Source organism: Spermophilus citellus (assembly GCF_964194105.1).
Source record: "Spermophilus citellus genome assembly, chromosome: 1".
Lineage (NCBI taxonomy): Eukaryota > Metazoa > Chordata > Mammalia > Rodentia > Sciuridae > Spermophilus > Spermophilus citellus.
The window spans coordinates 29591375-29611767 of NC_138182.1; the positions used below are offsets into that span (position 1 = coordinate 29591375).

At 41.7% G+C, this 20393-nt stretch overlaps 1 protein-coding gene across 7 annotated transcripts in view; it reads right to left on the reverse strand.

Annotated features, from left to right (window-relative positions):
• Positions 1–227: 227 nt before the first annotated feature.
• The window catches only part of STARD13 (StAR related lipid transfer domain containing 13), a 444473-nt gene continuing 424307 nt past the window's right edge, over positions 228–20393 (reverse strand). For 6 of the 7 annotated variants that reach the window (XM_081310721.1, XM_081310722.1, XM_081310718.1 and 3 more), the window contains 7 exons: positions 15072–15270; positions 9941–10151; positions 9223–9337; positions 8099–8320; positions 7337–7554; positions 3892–4068; positions 228–2723 (listed from right to left, as the gene is read on the reverse strand). In XM_081310721.1, the coding sequence (XP_081166847.1) occupies positions 2606–2723; positions 3892–4068; positions 7337–7554; positions 8099–8320; positions 9223–9337; positions 9941–10151; positions 15072–15270 (1260 nt within the window). In that variant the 3' untranslated portion in view covers positions 228–2605. The remainder of the gene's footprint in view (positions 2724–3891; positions 4069–7336; positions 7555–8098; positions 8321–9222; positions 9338–9940; positions 10152–15071; positions 15271–20393) is intronic. The other variant, XM_081310719.1, reaches the window with a different exon arrangement.

Sequence of the window (20393 nt, forward strand, 5' to 3'; positions counted from 1 at the left end):
GATAACCCTACCCATCACTTTAACACCTCCAACCCAGGTTAGGCAGTGTCTAACCTGCTAGTGAATGTCTGCTGATAACAACATCCTTGCATTTAGAGACGAGACTGACCACAGACAACACCAAGAGTCAAGTTCACAGCATACCCTTTGGGAGAAATCCTCCTTCTGGAGCAGGTTTTCCACTTTTAGAATGAAGCATGAAAATCAACATGTATTTTATCGAAAATAGGAAATATTTAATGTATATAAATTTATTTGCTTTGGCAATTATTTATTTACAGTCGATGATTGATACCAACAATTGAGGTAAAAATATACATGAGGTATAAATAAATATTTAAATGCAATATTATATTTTATTTCCATTGGCAAGAAAAAGATGAATAAAATACTGTAGTATCTGACAAACAAGCTTGATGCAGTCTCTTTTCATCCCCCCTGCCCTTTTCCTCTATTTTAAAGATGCACCACATTGTTATTACAGGGGTGATGTGATTAGTATGTGCATAAAAACTAAAAGACAAGTAATTGGGTGGGGGGAAGTCAGAAGTACAATCATATTTGTTTTTATTATGTTTTCAGTATTCTCTTAAGTCTTTTTTCTTCAAAGTGTGTCCCTGGGGCTCCAAGCGTGGCATCTCTGAGGCTCATTACAAATGCAGAATGTCAGGCCCACCCCTGACTGCCTGAGTCAGAGCGTGCATTTTAATAAGATCCCCAGGTGATTCCTGTGTAGGTTAGAGTTAGAGTAGCACTGCCCTGTGCCATATGATGCCATTCATCCTTGTGTGCCTATTCTATTTTCCAAACACACAGTGTCCTACCTCTGGAGCAGGACCAGTGTTTAGCTAGATTAAACTTCATTAATGATCTTGTCGATGCATAGAAAGTAATCTGGGATATATGATTAAATTTAAGATGTCATGGCAGAAGCATATTTGTCTTGCTCACAGAGAACTGCCCAAATGGTAAATCATGGGCTTGCTGCCACCATCTTAAGTAGACATGGGAATGAAAAATTCCTAGCATGATTTTCCTTGCACCATACCAAACACAGAGCTTTTTTATTCCTCTCAATAAGACAATTGCACATCTCTTATAAGAGAAAACATCACATAAATGCTTATAATACAAAAACCCTGAAAACAGTCATTTTTTCCCTCCAATATCAGTTGCTAAATCATATCCGTCTCTGTCATAGACAACCACAGAAAATCTCTCCTTTAAACCAAGCACAATAAGTTATTTTTACGACTAGAGTTGTATTACAATAATTAAAAAAAGCCAACTTAAACCCATTTGAAAATGGTTAAGAAAAAGTTAATTTGCTTAGTCTGTACAATAATAAATAAGGTGGGGTCATATGCATAGGCAGCTTGAATTGGCTAATGAAGAAACCTAGAATTAATATATCTGCTTATATTTTCTAAAGCTAATTAAAATATAGTTTTGGTCTTGTGTTAGTTAAAACCCTGTTTTTCAAATTGCAAGACTTTAATGAATTATATTTTAAGAATATCACATATAGCAAAATATAAATTCCCTGAAGCTGTGACTATCCAGGACTCTTGAGTGACAGTCATCTCCCTTTGTCTGATGTCCAGAGTAAATTCAGTGCAATATATTGGTAATGAAATGCCAATTAACTATGACCACATAGGCCACTGGTCAAATAGAAGAACATTTAATTACATTATGGAAAACGTCTATGAAAACTTGAGACAACGCGGAGTCTCTCTTTGTGAATATGAAAAGGTATGACATGATATTCAGCCCTTTTTTGGGGTGGGGGTGGCATATTGGTTTTGATTTGGTCATTGGTGTCCATCTGACATTGCACTGAATGAAACTGCCAGATGCTACTTGAAATCTAGACTTTGGCAATAACTTCTCACCCACTGCTTTGCTTTGAAGAGGAGTAAGGATTCCTTCTCGTGCTTTCTCCCAGCACTCCACTCTCGGTTTTTGAACAACAGAAACAAATTGGCAAAATGCTTAAGAACCTTTCAATGCTATTTTCCTTTGGTTAGCTAATCTTTGGCTAGACATCAAGTAAAGCTGACAGATGATAAATTTTCACACCTTGGTGTTAGCAGCGGGCTCTGCTTAGATTAAGGGCCAGCAGGGAGTGGGGCCAGGGAAACTTGGGAAGAGCTGTGTGAGGAAGGGACTCACGGAGTCAGACAATTCTATATAAAATCAATATTTTACATATATATACAGAAAGATAGAGATATACACATATATGTACAAATGCTACATGTACATTTATTTACAGTTAAGAATATGCTTCTTAGAAGCTTTTAAATAGCAAATTAGGCAATGCATAAGGACTAATCCATTTCATTTTAAGTAGCATAGATACATGTTCTGATTTTTTAAAAAATATTATATCAGTAGGGATGTAGCCATCTCCAGGAAGGCTGAAAAAGTTCTCAGAAAATTCTTGCATCTTCAACATTCCAACTTCGCAGTGTTTCCATTTTTAACGATTAACCACGTTCACCAGCGCCTCTCTCCTGCTCGCTTTCTCACGCTCACACTCTGCCACAAATGTCCGTTTTAGCTTCCTGTTCCCTGAGTTTGATGTCACACTGGGGAAAACTCAGATTTTAGTTTCTGGACCCTCAGCAAGGAGGGGCTGAAAAGAGTTTCGAATCCTGGCAACTTCTGCTGCACAGAGGTGTCCAAAGCCTTTGTTGTACCATTCTGGAGAGTGACCTCTGCAGGGAGAGAAACGAGAAAGGGAGTCGGGATGTCTTCTTCCAAATCACAGCAGTCTGTAGGGTAGACAGGGCTGTCCTTGGGCTCCGGTCACCAGGACATGAGCAACAACTTAGGCCTGCTGCCTTGAGGATCTGAGGACCCCATTCTGCCATCAGCTGCTTATAAATTATACCAACTCCTTGGGCTAAACCAGGAAGATTCACACTGAATCTAGAATTTACTCAGAAAACTAAATTTATATCTACCTCCACCAAGAACTTAGCTCAGTGTGCTGGGTTCCCTGAAGGGATTGAATTTAAGTTTGTTTTTTTTTCTCTCAAAAAACAAAACAACAACAACAACAACAACAAAACAAACAAAACAAAACCAAATGAAGGGAATAGCAACATTTGGATTTAACCTAAGTGTCCACTGGTGAATGAATGGATAAGGAATATGTGGCCTACACATACAATGGGATACTACTCAGTCTTCAAAAAGAAAGGGATTTGGTCATTTGTGACGATGTGGAGGAACTTGGAGGACATTACGCTAAGTGAAATATGCCAGGCACAGAATGACAAATACTGCATATTCTCACTATTATGTAGAATCTAAAATGTGGAACTCATGGAAGTAGGGTAGAATGGTGGGTACCAGAGGCTTGGGGTAAGGTAGGGGCTGGGAGATGGATGATGATCAAAGGAGACAAACTTTCCATTTTAGATGGGGCAACAAGTTCAAGAGACCAACATGCTGGCTACCATGAATAACAATGTCTTGTATTCTCAAAAACTGCCAGGAGAGTAGATTTTAAGTGTTTTCATCATAGAAAATAAGAACATGAGGAAATAGATATGTGAATAGCTTGCTTTAGTGATTCAGCAATGCATGCAGACATAAAAATATCATGCTGCACACTAAATATACATAATTTTTGCTTGTTAATTAAAAGTAAGTGAATACATAAATTAGAAACAATAACAAAGAGCAAAGGACAGGAGGAGAAATGTTAGAATTTTAGGAAATAGAGGAGGAATATGCAATCATCTGTAGAAGTCTGTTAATGGGAATGAGGAAAAGAAGTAGTGAAATTAGAAATCACAACAAGGCCCTGGTGAATGAGCCGTGTGTAAAGAATGCTCCCGAGACCCGTGCCTGCCATCCTCAGGAGCTGCCACTTACTTCAGGTCTATTCTGCAGATGTGGGTCAGTCTGGACTTGCCAGAACCACATGGTTCTATTAAGTACTGAGAATCCATCACCACAGCCCGCACACCACCCATGAGTGGGGCTTCTTCATGCTCCACAGAGAGGGACACCAGGGTGCACATTCCTTTGGGCAAATCAGTCTTCCAGGTCCTGGAGCGAAACAAGCTACACATCAGTTACAGTTAAGAGCGAAAGAGAAACCTGAACACAGAGCTAAGGTTCACACTTAGATTCTCCTGCCAAAAACATGGGTTCAAATTCCAATGTTAGTTACTTGGATTAAGCTAATGGTTTCCATAAGCTTCAGCTCTCAGACTCAGAGGCTCTCAGACCTGCATTGGGAACCCCAAACTGAGGCCCTGTGCTGGCAGGGGAGTTCCTGCCCATTAATGAAGAGATGACTTTAGGGTTTAGGACTCCCTCAATTCTTCCATTCATCTACAGAGACATCTGTGTGCTGGGCCCTGAGAAGCCACAGGGACACGAAGACACACATGGCAGGAGGAGACACCGACAATTCTAAAACACCCTGGTGAGGGCACTGATGCTGCTCTGTACAGAGGGCTCTGGGATGACGCAGAGGGTCAGAGGAGGTAACTGGGGAGGCTTCCTGGAGTAGGTGATTCAAGTCTTAAATAAACGATTTTTTTTGGTGCCTAATTAGAAGAAAACTAACCCCTGTGTGGACCTGTTGATTCTCTCCGAATGCTTCAGTGGCTCTTGGGTTGGGGGGAAATAATCATAGTTGATTTGACTCCAGGAAGGCACATGCTGGCTCAGTATGGAGGACACTCACTGTGTGAACTGCCCACAGCTGTTACTGGCTGCCCCGAGAGGCCCTGAATTCCCTGACCCGGGAGTTATTCAAACTCAGTGGGGCTACTACTTGGAAAATAATTGTACATGGAGTCAGGAACCATGAGGGCATCCTGGTAAGCACCTCTTACTTCCCCTTCCACCATCGAGATCTGTGATAACAGACGGTATTATAACTCCTACTCTTCATTTCGTGGCTCCTATTCCCTGGCTCAGGGGTCTCATCTGTGACTTCGCCCATCCACCACATGAAGAAGATAAGCTATCAGATATGTCCCATGCTATGGCTTTAACGTGCTCCCAAATTTTCGTGTCTTGGAAACTTGGTCTCCAGTGTAGTGGTGTTGAGAGGTGGGATCTTTGGCTGTGCCCTCATGAACAGATAATCCATTGGTGGATTAACTGATTGATGAATCAAAGGGTGATTGAGGGACTGGCTTTGTCATAGAAGCAAGCTCTCTCTGGCATGCTTTCTCTGTCTCACCACATGACACCTTCTGCCATGCTACGGCCTAGCAGGAGGCCCTCACCAGATGCTGAGTGGATGCTGGCACCATGCTCTCAGATTTCCCAGTCTCCAGGACTGTGAGCTACATAAAGCTCTATTCTGTATAAATTACCCAGGCTCAGATATTTTATTATAGTAACTGAAAATAAATGAAGACACACAACCAGAACTTGGGAGTAACCAAGCCCGACACAAATGCTCAGAAAGTTCCCCTGGGCTATGATCATTTTCTTTTCACGCATGGCAATATGATAAATAATGAAGACTGACAGGCTTAGAGATCTGTGGGGTTAAGACGGGAAAAGCTTCAGTAACTCTCACTGTAGTTCTTGAGGAGCTAGAGATGGTTATAAAATGAGAGGTAACCATGGTGATCCTAAGAGATGACCAACCTCACACATGCCAGCCCAGATGGGCAGATGCTCTGAAGACAGGGCATCTCAACCCTGCCATTTCCTCATCACACCTGTCAGTTTCCACCTTCCTGTATCATAAATGTAAGGAATTCCTGTTGGCAGGAACCAGGTCTGGTGCATCATCGTCAATCTTTCTAACTGCCAAGCTCCCCTCCAGAGTGTCATGGTCCACTCACTTCTCTTTCAAGTCTTGTATCCATGCAGTAAGACATAAGACCACTATATTTAAAATTCCACCCTTACCATCTCCTTCTTATTTATTCCACCTAGGATAAATTAGCCTACCCCTTTTTGTTATTATTTATCAACCCACTTTCCCCAGTAAAATATAAATCCTGAGAGATCAGGACCCGGTCTGTTGTGTTCACCTGGGCATCCTCAGAGGCTGAACAGTGCCTGGCATGAGGTATAATTTTTGACACACTAATAAATGGCAGGCTGGCAGGGTTGCTGTACGGGTGGAATGGGGGAGGCTCCATGCAGGGGCTTCCCTTCCCCTCCTCTGCAGGGAAATAAGAGGCATGCTACGGCAAGGCCCATTCCTCTGGCTGCACCCTGGACAACCACTTGACTTTCTGCTTGTGAGGATGAAGGCTGAAATTCAACTCCACAGATGACTAATGTCCCAACAACTGTTGGTAATAAGCCACCCTTATAGTCGCCCACATTCTCCACCAGGATCCCAAGGTTACTGGGATACACACATATATTTAGAGAAAACTCACCCCTAAAAGTTAAGGGCTTAAGGACCAATACCAAAGGAATAAAGAACCCATGTGAAAAGTAACCCTTGGTTTGCTCTTGAAACTAGTTTCATAAAGAAACCATTTTAAATATACATTTGGGAATTTTACTAGTGACTCCTTTTACACTGATGATCTGTGAGAAGAGACTGGGTTTGCTTAGATTTTTAATAAAAAGGATATATTGATCTAATTACATTGTATCAGGTTCTTTAATATCCTCAATCTGTTCTTTCTGATGAAATATTGCACTTCTATGAGAATTTCCTATTGTTGCTTCAGCATCTCATTGCAAGCCCAGGGAACAGGGGTCTGGAACTCAACTCATAAATCAATCAGAAACAATATTTCAGTGGCAGGCACAACACCCACCAAGCCTTGCCAGGCCCTGAAATCTGATTGTAAGTCCAGTGTCTCAGCATTTGCAGACCTGCAGGGCTGTGCCAAGGTTTCCAGGCACGGTAATTAGTTACGAACATCTGAAGTTAGACAGAAGGGTTTTGAAATTATACACATTCCTGTGTTAGGGTTTCACCAAATGAAGACTTGCTTTTCCTTGGGGAGAAAGGCAAAGATCAGGAGAAAAGCCAATCAGAGTCGATTTGCATAATTTGGCAGAAAGTGCAACTGGACAAACAGCAGCTATTCAGGGGCCTCTGTTCTGGGGAAATGAATGATATTTATGGCCTAATAAACTCTGTGCTCCACAAGGAGAGGGGCTGTAAGAGAGCTCGGGCAGAGCTGTAAATTGGGTGAAGAAGCAGGAAGTCAGGCATAAATACGGCCAAGTCAGGTTTCACTGTGGGAAATGAGAGGTGGCTTACTGTTCCCAGCAGAGGCTGGATTTAGGTGGTAGAACCTCAAGCAGTGCTTAAATTTGCAGCTCTCGTCCTGCTTTTGGAACAGGACATCATAAAACCCGGAGTCACGCTTACCTGAGAACCACAAAGTCTCTGGAAGGATGGGGGGCCATGCTGTTCACCACGTACTGATAGACTTCTGTCTGCCTGTCCAGCGTTTCCACCACCTTCCACTGCAGGAAGTCCTCGTCCCACAGGTGGCGCTCTCTCAGCACGCGGTTCAGCACCACTGAGGGGGGCGCCTCCACCTCCACAGACGCCTTCCACAGCTTCAGGGGGTTCCCGTCCCCCACCTCGGGAAAGACACCAGTGGAAACTGAAGAGGTCAGGGTCCCACAAAAACCTGCCCCACTTCTCCTGGGGTTTAAAAACAATCTCTTATCATGTCAATGGACAGCGAGGCTACACACCTCTCAGTTTAAAATGTAAATATTTTAATCTTTATGCTTAAGAATGATAATGACAATCAAAAGAATAATTGCCAACATTCGCGGTGCCTACTGTGTGCCAGGTACTGTTCTAAGTATATTTGACTTGTTAATAGCCCCCTTCTGACTGTGGTTCTCTTAGAATGTCCAGTTTTCTAGATGGGAAAATAGAGGCAGTGACTTGCCCAACATTACACAGCTCTGGCAGAGATAGGATTGGGATCCAGAAGTTGGTACCATGGTCTGGACTCCGGACTGCACGCAGCAGGGCTGCTTAGCAGTCTCTAGACAGGGTCTTTGAACAGTAAATGTCTTAACTGTTCACCTGTGTGCTGAGTCCTATGGATGAGCAGCCATTTGTAAGCAAAAACAAATCCCCAGTTGTTAGATGTGGCTAATGGGAGATTACCTTTTTGAAAGCGAGGTCTGTGTTGTCGGGGCTGGAGCATGTGACCCACCCTTTGAACTTGTCCTTGGCTTCTTTCTGGAGGCCCTGGACAAGATGCTCCAGGTAAGTGTGGAAAGTTGCTCCACTCTCCTCCAGCTGAGTCCCCAAGTCTTCCAGGGTGGGTGCGTGGATCTCAGCCTCCGCATATGAGTTGCGAGACTGGGCCACCAACTCATGTGGGACCTGAAGCAAGGGGTACACAGAGGAGCAACACACTGAGGTAAGGGAAATGCTGAGACTAATGGTTAGACTAAAGTCATTTCATCAACAACCGAGGTCTGAGCAATGGGCCAAGGGTCACATGGCTAGATGTTTTTCTAAGATCACTGCCAAGTCTGGGAGGGGCCTTCCTGAAGTTAGGAAATACAAATATGTTTCTGAGGTTATATTTATTATTCAGAACACTTCTATGACTTCCCATCCATTCTTTCCATTTTCCTTTTCTTTTCCTTTTCTTTTATTTTTATTCTGTTTGTCAAAATGTGAGCTCCAACAATTCTACTCTGTGAACAGACTTAACGCAATAGACTCGTGAAGGAAACATCAAAAACGACTTAGAAATAGCTTTACCTTTTTAGCACATTCTTCCCATTGAAAAATGCCAATTTTACTACAGAAAATATGCCAGAAGTCTTGTTCACTTAACTTCTTTGGCATATCTGTGGCTTTACTCCTAGGCTGTCATTTCTCTCTCTCTCTCTCTCTCTCTCTCTCTCTCTCTCTCTCACACACACACACACACACACACACACACACACACACACAAATGTGGAGCCTAATCAAGCCCTGAGGTAAAATCAAATATAACAATATTGGCTGACTGGCCCTGAACCTGACAAAGGAAGGTGATGCAATTGTTTGCACAAAAAAATCATCATCATAGTGACTCCAAGTGTCTCTATCAAAGCCTGGACTGTATAGCTAGCTCCTCATGTTTCTTGGAGGCAAAACCCAGTGCTACGAAGCATACTATTGTCATCATAAAGTCAGGAACAAACAGACATAAACCATAAACGCAGCAAGGATTCCAAGCTTCTTATCTAGTTCCAAAAGCTAGGAGGAAGGCGGTAGAGCCTTTTGCTCACCTCAAACAGTTTGTTGCATTCCGTGATCATGTGGGCAAGACCCTGAGCTGCGGCCAGATTCTCATTGAGGTCCTTTTGATCTGGCTTCCCAGTGGCATATTTCTTCTGGATGACTCTGTAATTGAATGTGAGTGCTGAGCAGATCACAAACCAAAGAGCTTTTCACAATACTGAGCGCATGCATCCCTTTTGTTTTCTGTTCATCCCCAGATGCTATCCAGAGCCCAGGCTTTCTCATTTCCAAATAAAAACAATGACCACACATCTTAGATATTCCAAGGCAGGCTAACAGCCCAATAGCTCACAACCAAAGCCTTGGAAAAACACAAGGGCAGGAAGAGCTGTGGGAGGAGAAATGCATCAATTTTTTTCTAAAGTTTGAAACCACTCAGCTACATGTTCCTGAGCTTTGTTTTTCTTGTTTAAATATAGTCTTTCAAAATTAAAGATCGTAAAATACAAATCTGTGTACTTTTCCCCTCCTTCCCACTCTTACAAACAAAACTCCTCAGGCTTTCTGGATCTCAACTGACCTTCTTCAATACTACTTTGACAATTCCATGAACCTGAGTCACGTGAATGAGGTCGTTTTGGAGCATGTTCTGATTATAAAGTGAGAGCTGACAAATCTTCAAGTTGAAATCTAGCATGAGAGGAGTTTATTTATGAATTGTGGGGGTGGCCTGGTTTGGGATTGCAGTTGTTGAGGAAAACTTACCTTGGAGAGCTTTCTTTCTTCAATAAATTAAGATGAAAAAGGGAGGGGGCCAGACACACAGCCAGGTTCATGGACGTCATCTGATTTTCTTCCACCAAGTTGACAACGTCATTTAGGAAGCAAAGGAGAGTCTGTAGGGCCTCCCTGTTTTCATCTGCCAGCAGCAAGATGGCGGCCTGCACAGCCTGCAGTCGCTGCTCTTTGGGGACGTCTGAGGAAAAGTGGGCACCAAGTCATTAGAGCAATGGCCTCCGAAAGAGTTAGCAGCAGAGTGTGTAATCTGCACTTCCTGACATCAACCACCCAAACCAAATAACTAATGGCACAAAGAAGTAACTAATGGCTTAGGCCTCAAAGATAGGTGGGAGGCAGAGCTGTGGTCTGGATGACCCAGCCATACTTAGAAAGTAACACTCCCTGTCCTGGCTTTTCACACTCTGAGCAATCAGTCTGGTCATTTGTTTTCAGTTGATTTTTCTGTAGTAGACAAGGTTGGCAATGGACTGAAGCTCTGCCAACTTGTTTTTTTTTTTTTTTCCTTGCCCACCCTCCTCACCAGACAGCTTTGGAAGCACCTGTTAGGATGCTCAGGGCTCTACAGGATGTGATTTGAAAGTCACTGAGTGATAGGACAACAGCCTGACCTTTTCCTCCCATGGAGCAGCCAGATCATACTGCCAGCATGACCACAGTTAACCGAGAGTGAGAGTACTCAGCTGGCGCCTCCTGGGGCACTCCCAGAAGGTCAGAGGCTTGATGGTAAGCTTGGTACCTCTTCCCTTCCTTGCTCCTGTAAGTCACCAGGGTTTGGTTGGGAAGAGGTACTCAGTTGACTTTGGGTAAAAACTCACTCACTGTCCTGTAATCTTGGGGGATTATGGAATAGAGGTTTTGCCTGGGGAAGAGGAACTAGGCTCCGTGAGGTTATAAGGAATGGACAGCCCTTCTCAGTTTCATTCTTCTTGAGGGTGGTCCCTGTGGTGGTGGTGGTGGTGGTGGTGGTGGTAGTGGTCGTGGTGGGCATTGGCTATGCAGATTTAAAAGGGAACTAACTTGACATTATGAAGTGAACTACATGGAAAAGTCACAGTGAATGGGTGTTAGGTGCTGCATTTTGCTGCCCCCTGGCTGTGTTTGTTTAATGATCCTTTAGGTTTAATTTACTGACACAGTCAGGAACTCACTTCAGTTAATACTGCTGTCCTTATTAAAAGGCTGCTTTCTGGAGCAGAAGTCTCCACACTAGGACATCTGTACTCCCAAGGGGTCAGGGGCAGGGTGTGCTCATGACAATCCCTTGAGGTGTGGGAAGAAAATGTTAGAACTTCCAAATGTGTTTATATTTTCTCTTGTCCATTATAAATACTGCTTGAGTTGCCTTATAATGTGCACTCTAAATCATATATCACACAGTATATAAATTATTAAGATGAATAAATATACACAGCCTTTTACCACTGGCAGGGGTGCATGATTAAAAAGAAATTGGTGCTTCCTGCTCCAGATTGGGCCACGGTGTGTGACCTCTGCCTGGGTCCTGAATGGCCAAAAGACTTGTGGTCCCTGTGGGTTGTCTATGTCGGGCTCTCCTGTGCTTCTCCAGCATCATGTAGAAGGAGCTTACATCTCAGAGATGACCAGACTCTTGGCTCCAGTCAGCCCGCAAACCCAAATTTCTGGAAAAGTGTGACCCTGCATTCAGCGTCCTGAAACCTATCCCCACCCTATGGTATCTATTATGTACTGGTACACGATAAACTGGGTTTATGGAGAAAAGCCATTTTGTTTAAATGATAGCAAAACCACTTCCTCTTTTCTTGCTTGTGTTCAAACAGGTACTACTTAGGATTTTAAGTTGGGTAATAGTATTATAAATTTAGCTTGAGCCACTAAGCCTCTTTTAAATATGCTGCTATAGGTAAGATGTCATCGAAAGTTTAACTTTTTTATTCCATGCCAAGATTTTTTCCTATACCATCATTTTAAAGGAATCATCTGTCATCTTTATACATTGTTTTAATTTCCTACTTGTTCTTTTATCCCTCAGAAAATATCTCCTATACATTACTGGCTACTAAAAAGGCTTGAGAAGGTAACTACTAATCCCTCAATTCACATTCATTGTGAACCTTTTCAACTGTGACCTTTTGGTTACACATGACACTGCTGTGGTTCCTGCCTTTCTTGGCTCTTTGGAGACCATTGGAGATTTGCCTTTCTAAGTGCTGGGAATTTATAGCCAGGTGGCCATCAGTCCTTCACTCTCAGCATCCTCTCTATTCTGAACCTTTCTTCTTTCTCCCCACAAGTGAGCTCCCCTTCTCTTCCTGTCCACATTCTCTCTGTTGTCGAGTCATACAATTGTAGGGCTGTCTTTAATCTCTCCATCCTTTCCCCTCTCATAGACTGGTGGGATTAAAATATCTTCAGGATCCACTCCATACCTTATTTATGTTCATCAGCTGATGAAAGCCCAACAGTTGAAAAACAGAACTTCTCTGGAGAACTGGGAGGGGAACTGTTCCTCTCTCCCCCCAAGAGTCCTCTGGAATCTTTGACAGCAGGGTCTATCCATGGACTGTCCTGTTTCCAGTTTCTAGTCTCACTGCTGGAAGTCACAGTAAGTAATCCAGAGCCTCCATTAGTGTGTCAGCTCTCTTGCCCTCCATTCTTGCCTATGAAATACCTCCTGCACACCACTTGCACATTCATGGATCAAAAGTACAGTCCTCACCAACTTTCACCTTCATGGCAAGAACAGGGTTGGCTCCATACTCAATACTCATTCTTCCCTTTCTTCCTAAGAAAACATACATTCTGTTCAGGGATGAACTGTGTTGGCTTAAACCAAAAGTGATAATCCCATTCCTCGTTTCATTGTTTGAGTTAGAGAAGAAGACATAAAGCTTCTGCAAGATTTATCTCCCTGATAAAAAAAGACATATGCCCAAGGAGGACTCCCTGCCCCTCTATGCCTTTGAATGTGATTTTATGAAGACATGACAATTATAAGTTGTGGCAGTCATATTGTGACCTCAAAAGGAAGCCAAGAGAGGCTGACTTTGCCCTGGCATCACTGAGTTGCAGAATTTCTTAACATTGCAATGTTTTAATTCTGATTTCTTGTCAAGTGAGACAATACAATGTCCTTATTGTTTAAACAGTCGTTTGTTGGACTTTTGGTTGTTTTTTGCAGTAGAGAGCATCATAACTGGTTAAGTCCCGAAAACCATACCTGAAGGTTCCCCAATGCTTAATGGATCAAATACAGACCTCTGCTCTAATTTTCAATGCTTTCCTTGTGTGATCCTGGCCTAATTTTTCAGTGTCATCTGAAAAGTTGTACATTTAGTACCCCTGCAGGACAGATAGACAAAACCTTGAGCTGCTCTGACACATGCTCATGCCACTTGCTTCACCTAGCATGTGTTCCTCACATATCTCAACCTTTGGGTGTCATTTTCTCTTCCTCCAAGTCCTCGTCACTCATCTCAGCTTTCTTGGACTTGTCTTTGTAACCCTTTTGTGTTATTTTTCCCACCTTGTTGTATTGCAGTCATTTATGTTCATGTCTTGTCTCTTTAAGTTGTAAGACCCTTAAGAGCAGAGCATGAGTCTCAGGCAGCATCCACATGCTCTACCACGCTCCACACCACACCCTGTCCATAAATCCCACTCTGTAAATGTTTGCTCAGCTAAAATAAAGTCCTGCTTTGATCTGGCTTTTTGGTTATATCTCAGAAAGAGCCAAAGACATTTATCTCTTGGAAATAATCTAGCTTTAGATGTACTCTAGTGTCGACTTCAGCCCCAGACCTGATTAAATGTCAAGACTCATATGGGGTACTTCCAAGTCATAGGGAGGCTTAACTGAAAAATGGTGTTTGACCTCTCAGCAGCCCTTTCATGAACACCCTGTGTTTAGGCTCTAGCAATGTGTATCATTATTTCAACTTCAGCTATTCACTTGGAGAAAATAATATTTATTTAGTGGGTCACCACTTTATTCTGTTTCTACAAGTGGTACTAATTACAATCCTTTTTGAATTTGTAATATTATACACTCTTTAAACATATTTAGTACAGAAATCCCTACAGCGGGGATCTTCAAATTGGGTCAATTCCAGGTCAAGACTCATTTTAGGCATATTTTGCTGTAAACTGAAAGTCCACTGGCCAACTGTTCTTGTCCCCCACTATAAGGAATTGGGACTTGGGCTATGTCCTAATGTTATCATTTCTAGAAAAGATTCACATCTTTCTTTTTTTCTTTTCTTCTTCTTCTCCTTTAATACTGGGGATTGAATAAAGGGGCACCCTATCACTGAGCTACATTCCCAACCCTCTTGCTTTTCTTTTTTATTTTGAGATAGGGTTCGCTAAGTTGCCCAAGTTGGCCTGAAACTTTTGATCCTCCAGCCTCAGGCTCCCAAGTCACTGGTAATTACAGGTGAGCGCCACTGCACCTGGCTTTACATGTTTGTTTCTAATAATCTCCCTTTACAATTACCTTTGGCAGGATAGGATTTTTAATCAGCAGTTGTTATTTTGAATAATTATTTTAACTATAGTGGCTTTGCTCTGAGAACTATTGATTTAACATTATTTTTAAAAAATTCCAAGTGAAAATATGAATTAGTTGCATTCAGCTGAAGCATTGATTTGGTTTGCTTGCTTTTCACCAATTAAAATATATCTGCTTTTAAAAAATTACTATTATTTTAATACATTCAGCTTTAAATTTCCAATATCCCAAGAAAATGTGTACTTTTTAAAAAAATTAAATGTTTTAATAAATACCCAAATACAAAATAAATTTGACCATGTCCCCTTATCATTTTAAATTTCTTGAAAGTATATTATTGAAAGTTAGTTTGAGATCTTACACCAACAAAGCTCTATTGAGAAGAAATATTTTGATGTCAAAAAGATATTTTCCAGTGCATAAAAAATGTTGTGGAGATTCTACACTAAACTCTGAACAAAGGTTATTTCTGGAGAGGAGATTAGGGCTATAATTTTTACACCCTTCTTTATGGATTCATGTGTTAAAATTCAATCTATAGGATTTTTTTTAAAAAAAATGGTTTGGATGCACATGAGAACACTGATTGGTATGACCCCCACTTACATTGATAGATGTGGAGGAAGGTCTCGCTGAGTTTGTTGGTGAAAAGAGGCTCAGGAAGGTCCCGGAAGAACTGCTTCACCATGTCTGCCACATCATAAGCGGACTGGTCTTCATAGCTGACATTCTCAGGAAAGTTCTCGTTCATCTGACGTAGGGCATGGATTCGAGACTTCACTCCCGACTTGCGAAAAAGACCCACCTGAAATGAGCCATCAGGACACATTAGCTGGGCTATCCTTTCCCTGACACCAGAAGGCTTGGGACCAGAACTGAATGAGCTAGAATTGCATTTTTATTCACAATTCTGAATACTCCTGTAGCTACTACAGGCAAAGCTGAACAATGATGTCTCTCCTGTGAAGTGGAGATAAGAATAAGACCCCACTGCCCCGGACTGTTGTGGAGACTGAATGAGAAAATATATGTGAAGCTGCTGTGTGACCCGTAGAGTTCTGGCACACTGTAGATGTCAATATGGTTTTCACTTATTCAAAAAGTAGTGATTAAGCATCCACTATGTGCCAGACATTCTTTTGCTAGGAGTCATTAGGGAGCAGAGCAGACAATATTCCCTGCCCTTTAGCATTTACACTTTCATGGGGATTTTGAGAAAGTCTGGGCAATGAAAATTTTCCTGGGAGTAAGGTGCTTGGTGGAAGGAAGGGTCCAAGATAAGCAACCATATTTAATACCCCTTGGAAGAGAAGTCTATAGGGGAATATGCCCATGCAAGAAAACATTATTATAAGTACATAATTTGATTTAGGGTCTTATTTGCTTAATCCTTGGCACCATGATGTATGTGGCTCCTATGCCTGGCACTTACTACTCCACTTTGTTTTGTATATAGACCCCTCTATTGAGAATTACAATTGGGGGGCTTTTATTCAGAAATGATCATGTCAGTCTTTTTTCACCTCTAGGACTTAAACACCTCCCTGCTTGACAAATAAACAGAAGAATAAGAAACCAAAAAATAATGGCCTGAATAGGGATGAGTGAGGTAGGCAGAGCCCTCATTGCAAGAGTGAAGATCCTGGCCTGGTTGGGCAGGTTAAGCTCAGGCCCTCGAGAAGCCCTCCCCACCCTGGACTTGCTTCCATCCATAAAAAGAACTGAGCTTTCCTGGGAGCTCTGGCTTACAGTGAAAGAATGTCTGATCATTTTAAATGCCTGGAGGGCATCAAGTTTTTCAAGACTCAGTTTTTTTCAATCTTTATTTTCTACTCCTTTCATTCCTCAGTGGCTCTGAGGTTGGCCCACTTATGCAAAGCAAGGTGGGAACATTCCCAAGTGGCTGGATGGTAGATAGTGGCACCAGAGTTGGCAATGAAGAAAATATGAGCACGGTTGTCTCGCCAGCTCCTCTGTGTGCCAAGATCGCACCTGGGCCCTGACCCAAGTTCAGGTGTCTGACAAAGGCTCTCATGATTGTTGCTATAAATGAGAGCAGCCCTAAAACCCCAGTTATTTTGAACTGCAGTAAAAGCAAAGGAAGAACTCAAGGCCATTAGAGAACACTCAGGTTTTTGTATATGTCAGCTGCATGAATCACAGGGGAAATTATACAGAGTTGCTTTTTGTGGTCACAAAAACAGAATCTTAGCAATATTTCTTTGCATTCCAAGGCTTATCATCCTAACCCTAATTTCACAGGTCAGGATATTCAGACATATTATCACTTTAAATCTTCAATACTTTTTTTTTTATTCTTAAAGATTGAAGTATCTAGAAAATGCAAAATTGCTATACTTAGCTTATTCTCCATAAAGAATCTAAATAAAAGTTATCTTTCTTTATCTGGCAACTACTCCATGTTTCATCAAAGTGCATGAGAAGAAAGCATGCATTGTCAAAAGAAAAATATAAGATATCAGATGGGTGATTATTGAAGTGAGATGCATCTTGCATTTGTTTACATTTTTGAGTTTTTAATTTTGGAAGAAGGCCCAGGACTGTGTACATCACAGAACTGTGCTGCATGGGAGTTTTCAGAATCTCAATGCCCTGAAGGTAAATTCTTAAATGTAAGTCACAAATATTTATCCTCATATGAGTTGGTATTATTTCATTTGAGAAGAATTCCTATGTTTTTTAAACAGCAGAGAAATATTGATCAGATCTATAAAAAGAGTGTTTATGTTTAAATTGCTGAGCATGTTTCTCTTGTCTACTGTGTCCTTCAAGCTCTGTTTCTAGGTCCATACTAATGTGCATGCACATACACTTCCCACAGGTGTTTTCTTTGTATTGTTCAGATTCCAAGTTTCTTTCTCTTTTCGGCAAATGTTGTTATTTTAATTATTTTAGACATGTCTGGGGCTCTCCAGTGGCAGGCTCTGAGCTGTTTGTTCTGACTTTGAGCTCATAGGATGTCTCAGGGTTGTCAAAGATTTATTTGTTTTGTTTCAAATTCTGATAATAACATTCCCACACTGCGCTTACCTTCCAGGGGACATGGGAAATATCTGTGTGTTCTATGGATTTCTGTTGGAAGCCAGAGGAAATGTCCTAAACCTAATAAAGGAAAAGTGGTCTCAAATTGGTCTAGACTTGAGATGCAATAGCTAAAGAGGCAGACGGGAAAGATGGAAAGAACTACAGTCTCCAAAGATATTGATGAACTAATGAATGAACTAACCCTGGCATCATCCTGTTTTCTGACTCATTATTGTCTGTATGTGAGATATGAATTTCCTAACATTCAAGCTATTTTGGGCTGAGGCTTCTCCTGGTTGATGTAGACAGCATCTGGACACAGTAAGCAGAAGGTACTTCTAATGGTTTAGAGGTCCTGAGACCAAAGAAAAGTGCCTCCTATCTATCTGCATAGAACAAGACCACATGGTGGTACAAGTGATTGTTGATAGCCATTTTTTTTTCAAAAAGTTTTCAACATGGGGATAACTAAAGATTTTTGTTTTTAATGTAATAAATGGAGATTGAAGAAACGGGTTGCTTCTGAGGGCATCCTCATCATTGTTGATGGTGGTAAGTGAACTCAGATTCCCTTAGCTTCACTAGGAGCAAGACCCAAGAGGGTCTATGTCCTTCATTTACCTCTGTGTCTATCACTGTCAGGTGGGCAATCTGGGCAGTCACACAAGTTCTACTGTTGCTGTTATGAAATTCTCAATAATATATGAAGAAGGAATCACATATTTTCATTTTGTCCAGGGCCCCACAAATTACATAACACGTCCTGCTTTTATGTCTTCAAAGCCCAGCTCAAATATCCTCTCAAAAAAGGAAGCAATGATGGTCAGCAATGCAAAATTCATTTTATAAACATCTTTCTTGCCTGCACTCTCTCGCTCCACCTTAAGAAGAATGAAAGAATGAATAGTGCATAACGTTCCCTTCTTCTAGTTTTTCTCTCTTCTCTTTTGTCTTCCACCTAAAAACCCAGCTTTGAGAAACCAAGGGCTGAGGGAACAATTTAAATCGATAGTCTCAGAGCAAGCATCCTTCGTTATATCTGAGATAGGCAAAGTGATGAACAGGCAGCAGATTAGAGGACCCTGGCACTGAGCATGAAGTGCCTTCCCAGCATAATTAGGCTTTTAAAACTTACTGCTCCATTAGAAGGAGCAGTTGGGCATGAGTGCTGCATTACAATTCAAATTTCATCTAAATAATATTAAATCTCCTTCTTGGCATCCTGTTTATGCTAATCCTTTCTGGGCTTAATGATGTTTATCAGGACTTCCATTTCCTCTTCTTTAGAAATTTGCTCAGCTAATGAAGAAAGGTTGGGTTTATTCAGAAAGGGAGAGATTCATAGGGAGAGTGTGCAGCGGGTTCTGATTTTGAGCACTGAGCTGACTTCATATTCATCAGGAACCGGTATAACCTATGCTTCTGTGCACTGTTGATTTAGGGCAGAAATAAAGGCGCAGACAACAAAGCGAGGCTCCTCTCACGCACTGCTATGTCTGAATACAAATGGTTCGTAATTGAAGGCTAAACTTCCTCATTTCATCTACAGCCATCTGCAAGGGCGCAAATGGATAAGCTATGCTTCATCATATATAAACTGCTCTGCAGTGGGGAGGTGGGAGGTGAAATGCTGGCACTGTTTCAGGACTTTGTGGGGCTGGAATCAACTCTGTGATGAGTGCTTATGTTCCAGATGAACTCTGAGCTTGAGGGGAAGTGGTCCAGTTCCCTGCACGAATCCTCCTTCCCTCAGATCAAGGACAGAGCCTTAGGCAGGACTTGGATGGTGCTTCCTGCTCAAGCATGGCTTAGCAGAAGGATATTTGGAGACCTTCTGGTCTTCTATGGGTAGGGCTGAGATTTCAAGATCCTGTGCAGACACTGAATCTCTTCTCCAAGGAGGTGCTGCTGGCCTACAAGGGACATTCATCTAATGTTTCTCTTCTTCCTTTTTTCCTCTTGATTCCCTGTCTTTTTGGATTCATTAATTTTTATTTGCTGTTAATTCTCTAAGACAGTTTTCCTCTTCTACTTGGATTTTTTTTTTGGTTCTTCTTCATTTCTCCAGTTTTCCTCAGTTTCCTTCTTAGACAACTTTCCTTTCCCACAGGGATCTGAAGGGTAACCTCTGCATGTTCCCCACAATGAGATGAGGAAGGAAACCCTGCCAGGATTAAGGTGGGAATTGACTGCAGCAAAAGTCCATCTGACACCCTACAGATTCTTCCTGGTGACTGATAACAAGAGAAACACTGTGTTGGCTCAGTCTGATTACATTTAGAGTCAGTCTTTATGCCCTTGAATTGAATCTCTTTCCTACAAGGCTTTGTCTGTACAGTTTTACAACATGGAATTCTTCCAGACTTAAAAATTAGTTAGAAACTTGAGATGGACACTGGGGACAAGCCAGTGAGCAGAGCTGGAGGAGGGTTTGGTGTCCACTCTCCTCTCTGTTTATGACTTTCTTTCTCTCCATGCAACTTTTGCTTTGAAAGGGAGACTGGGTCAAATCATAGCAGTAATGCTGGTGATGCATATTATTCAAAATCTCCACTGGGCAGGAACTCCTAAATTTCTATTCCCATTCTATACTTAGGACCTGGTAGAGAGTAGAATAGTGGTATTATAATTTATTTATTTATACCCAACTTTGTTCAAGGAGGACTTTAAGGTGACTTACAATGATACATAAAATACAATAAGATATAGTCAAATTAAGAATAATAGAAAAATTACAGCAAGAGGAAAATAAAGATAGAAAATAGTAACTGAAACTAGGTATGAGGCTGATGTAGAAAATTCATTAAAAAATTATCTATATTTACTACAGACAGAATATGCATTTGGCTCCAAGCTTCCTAGCAGTCAGTACAGAGAGGAAAA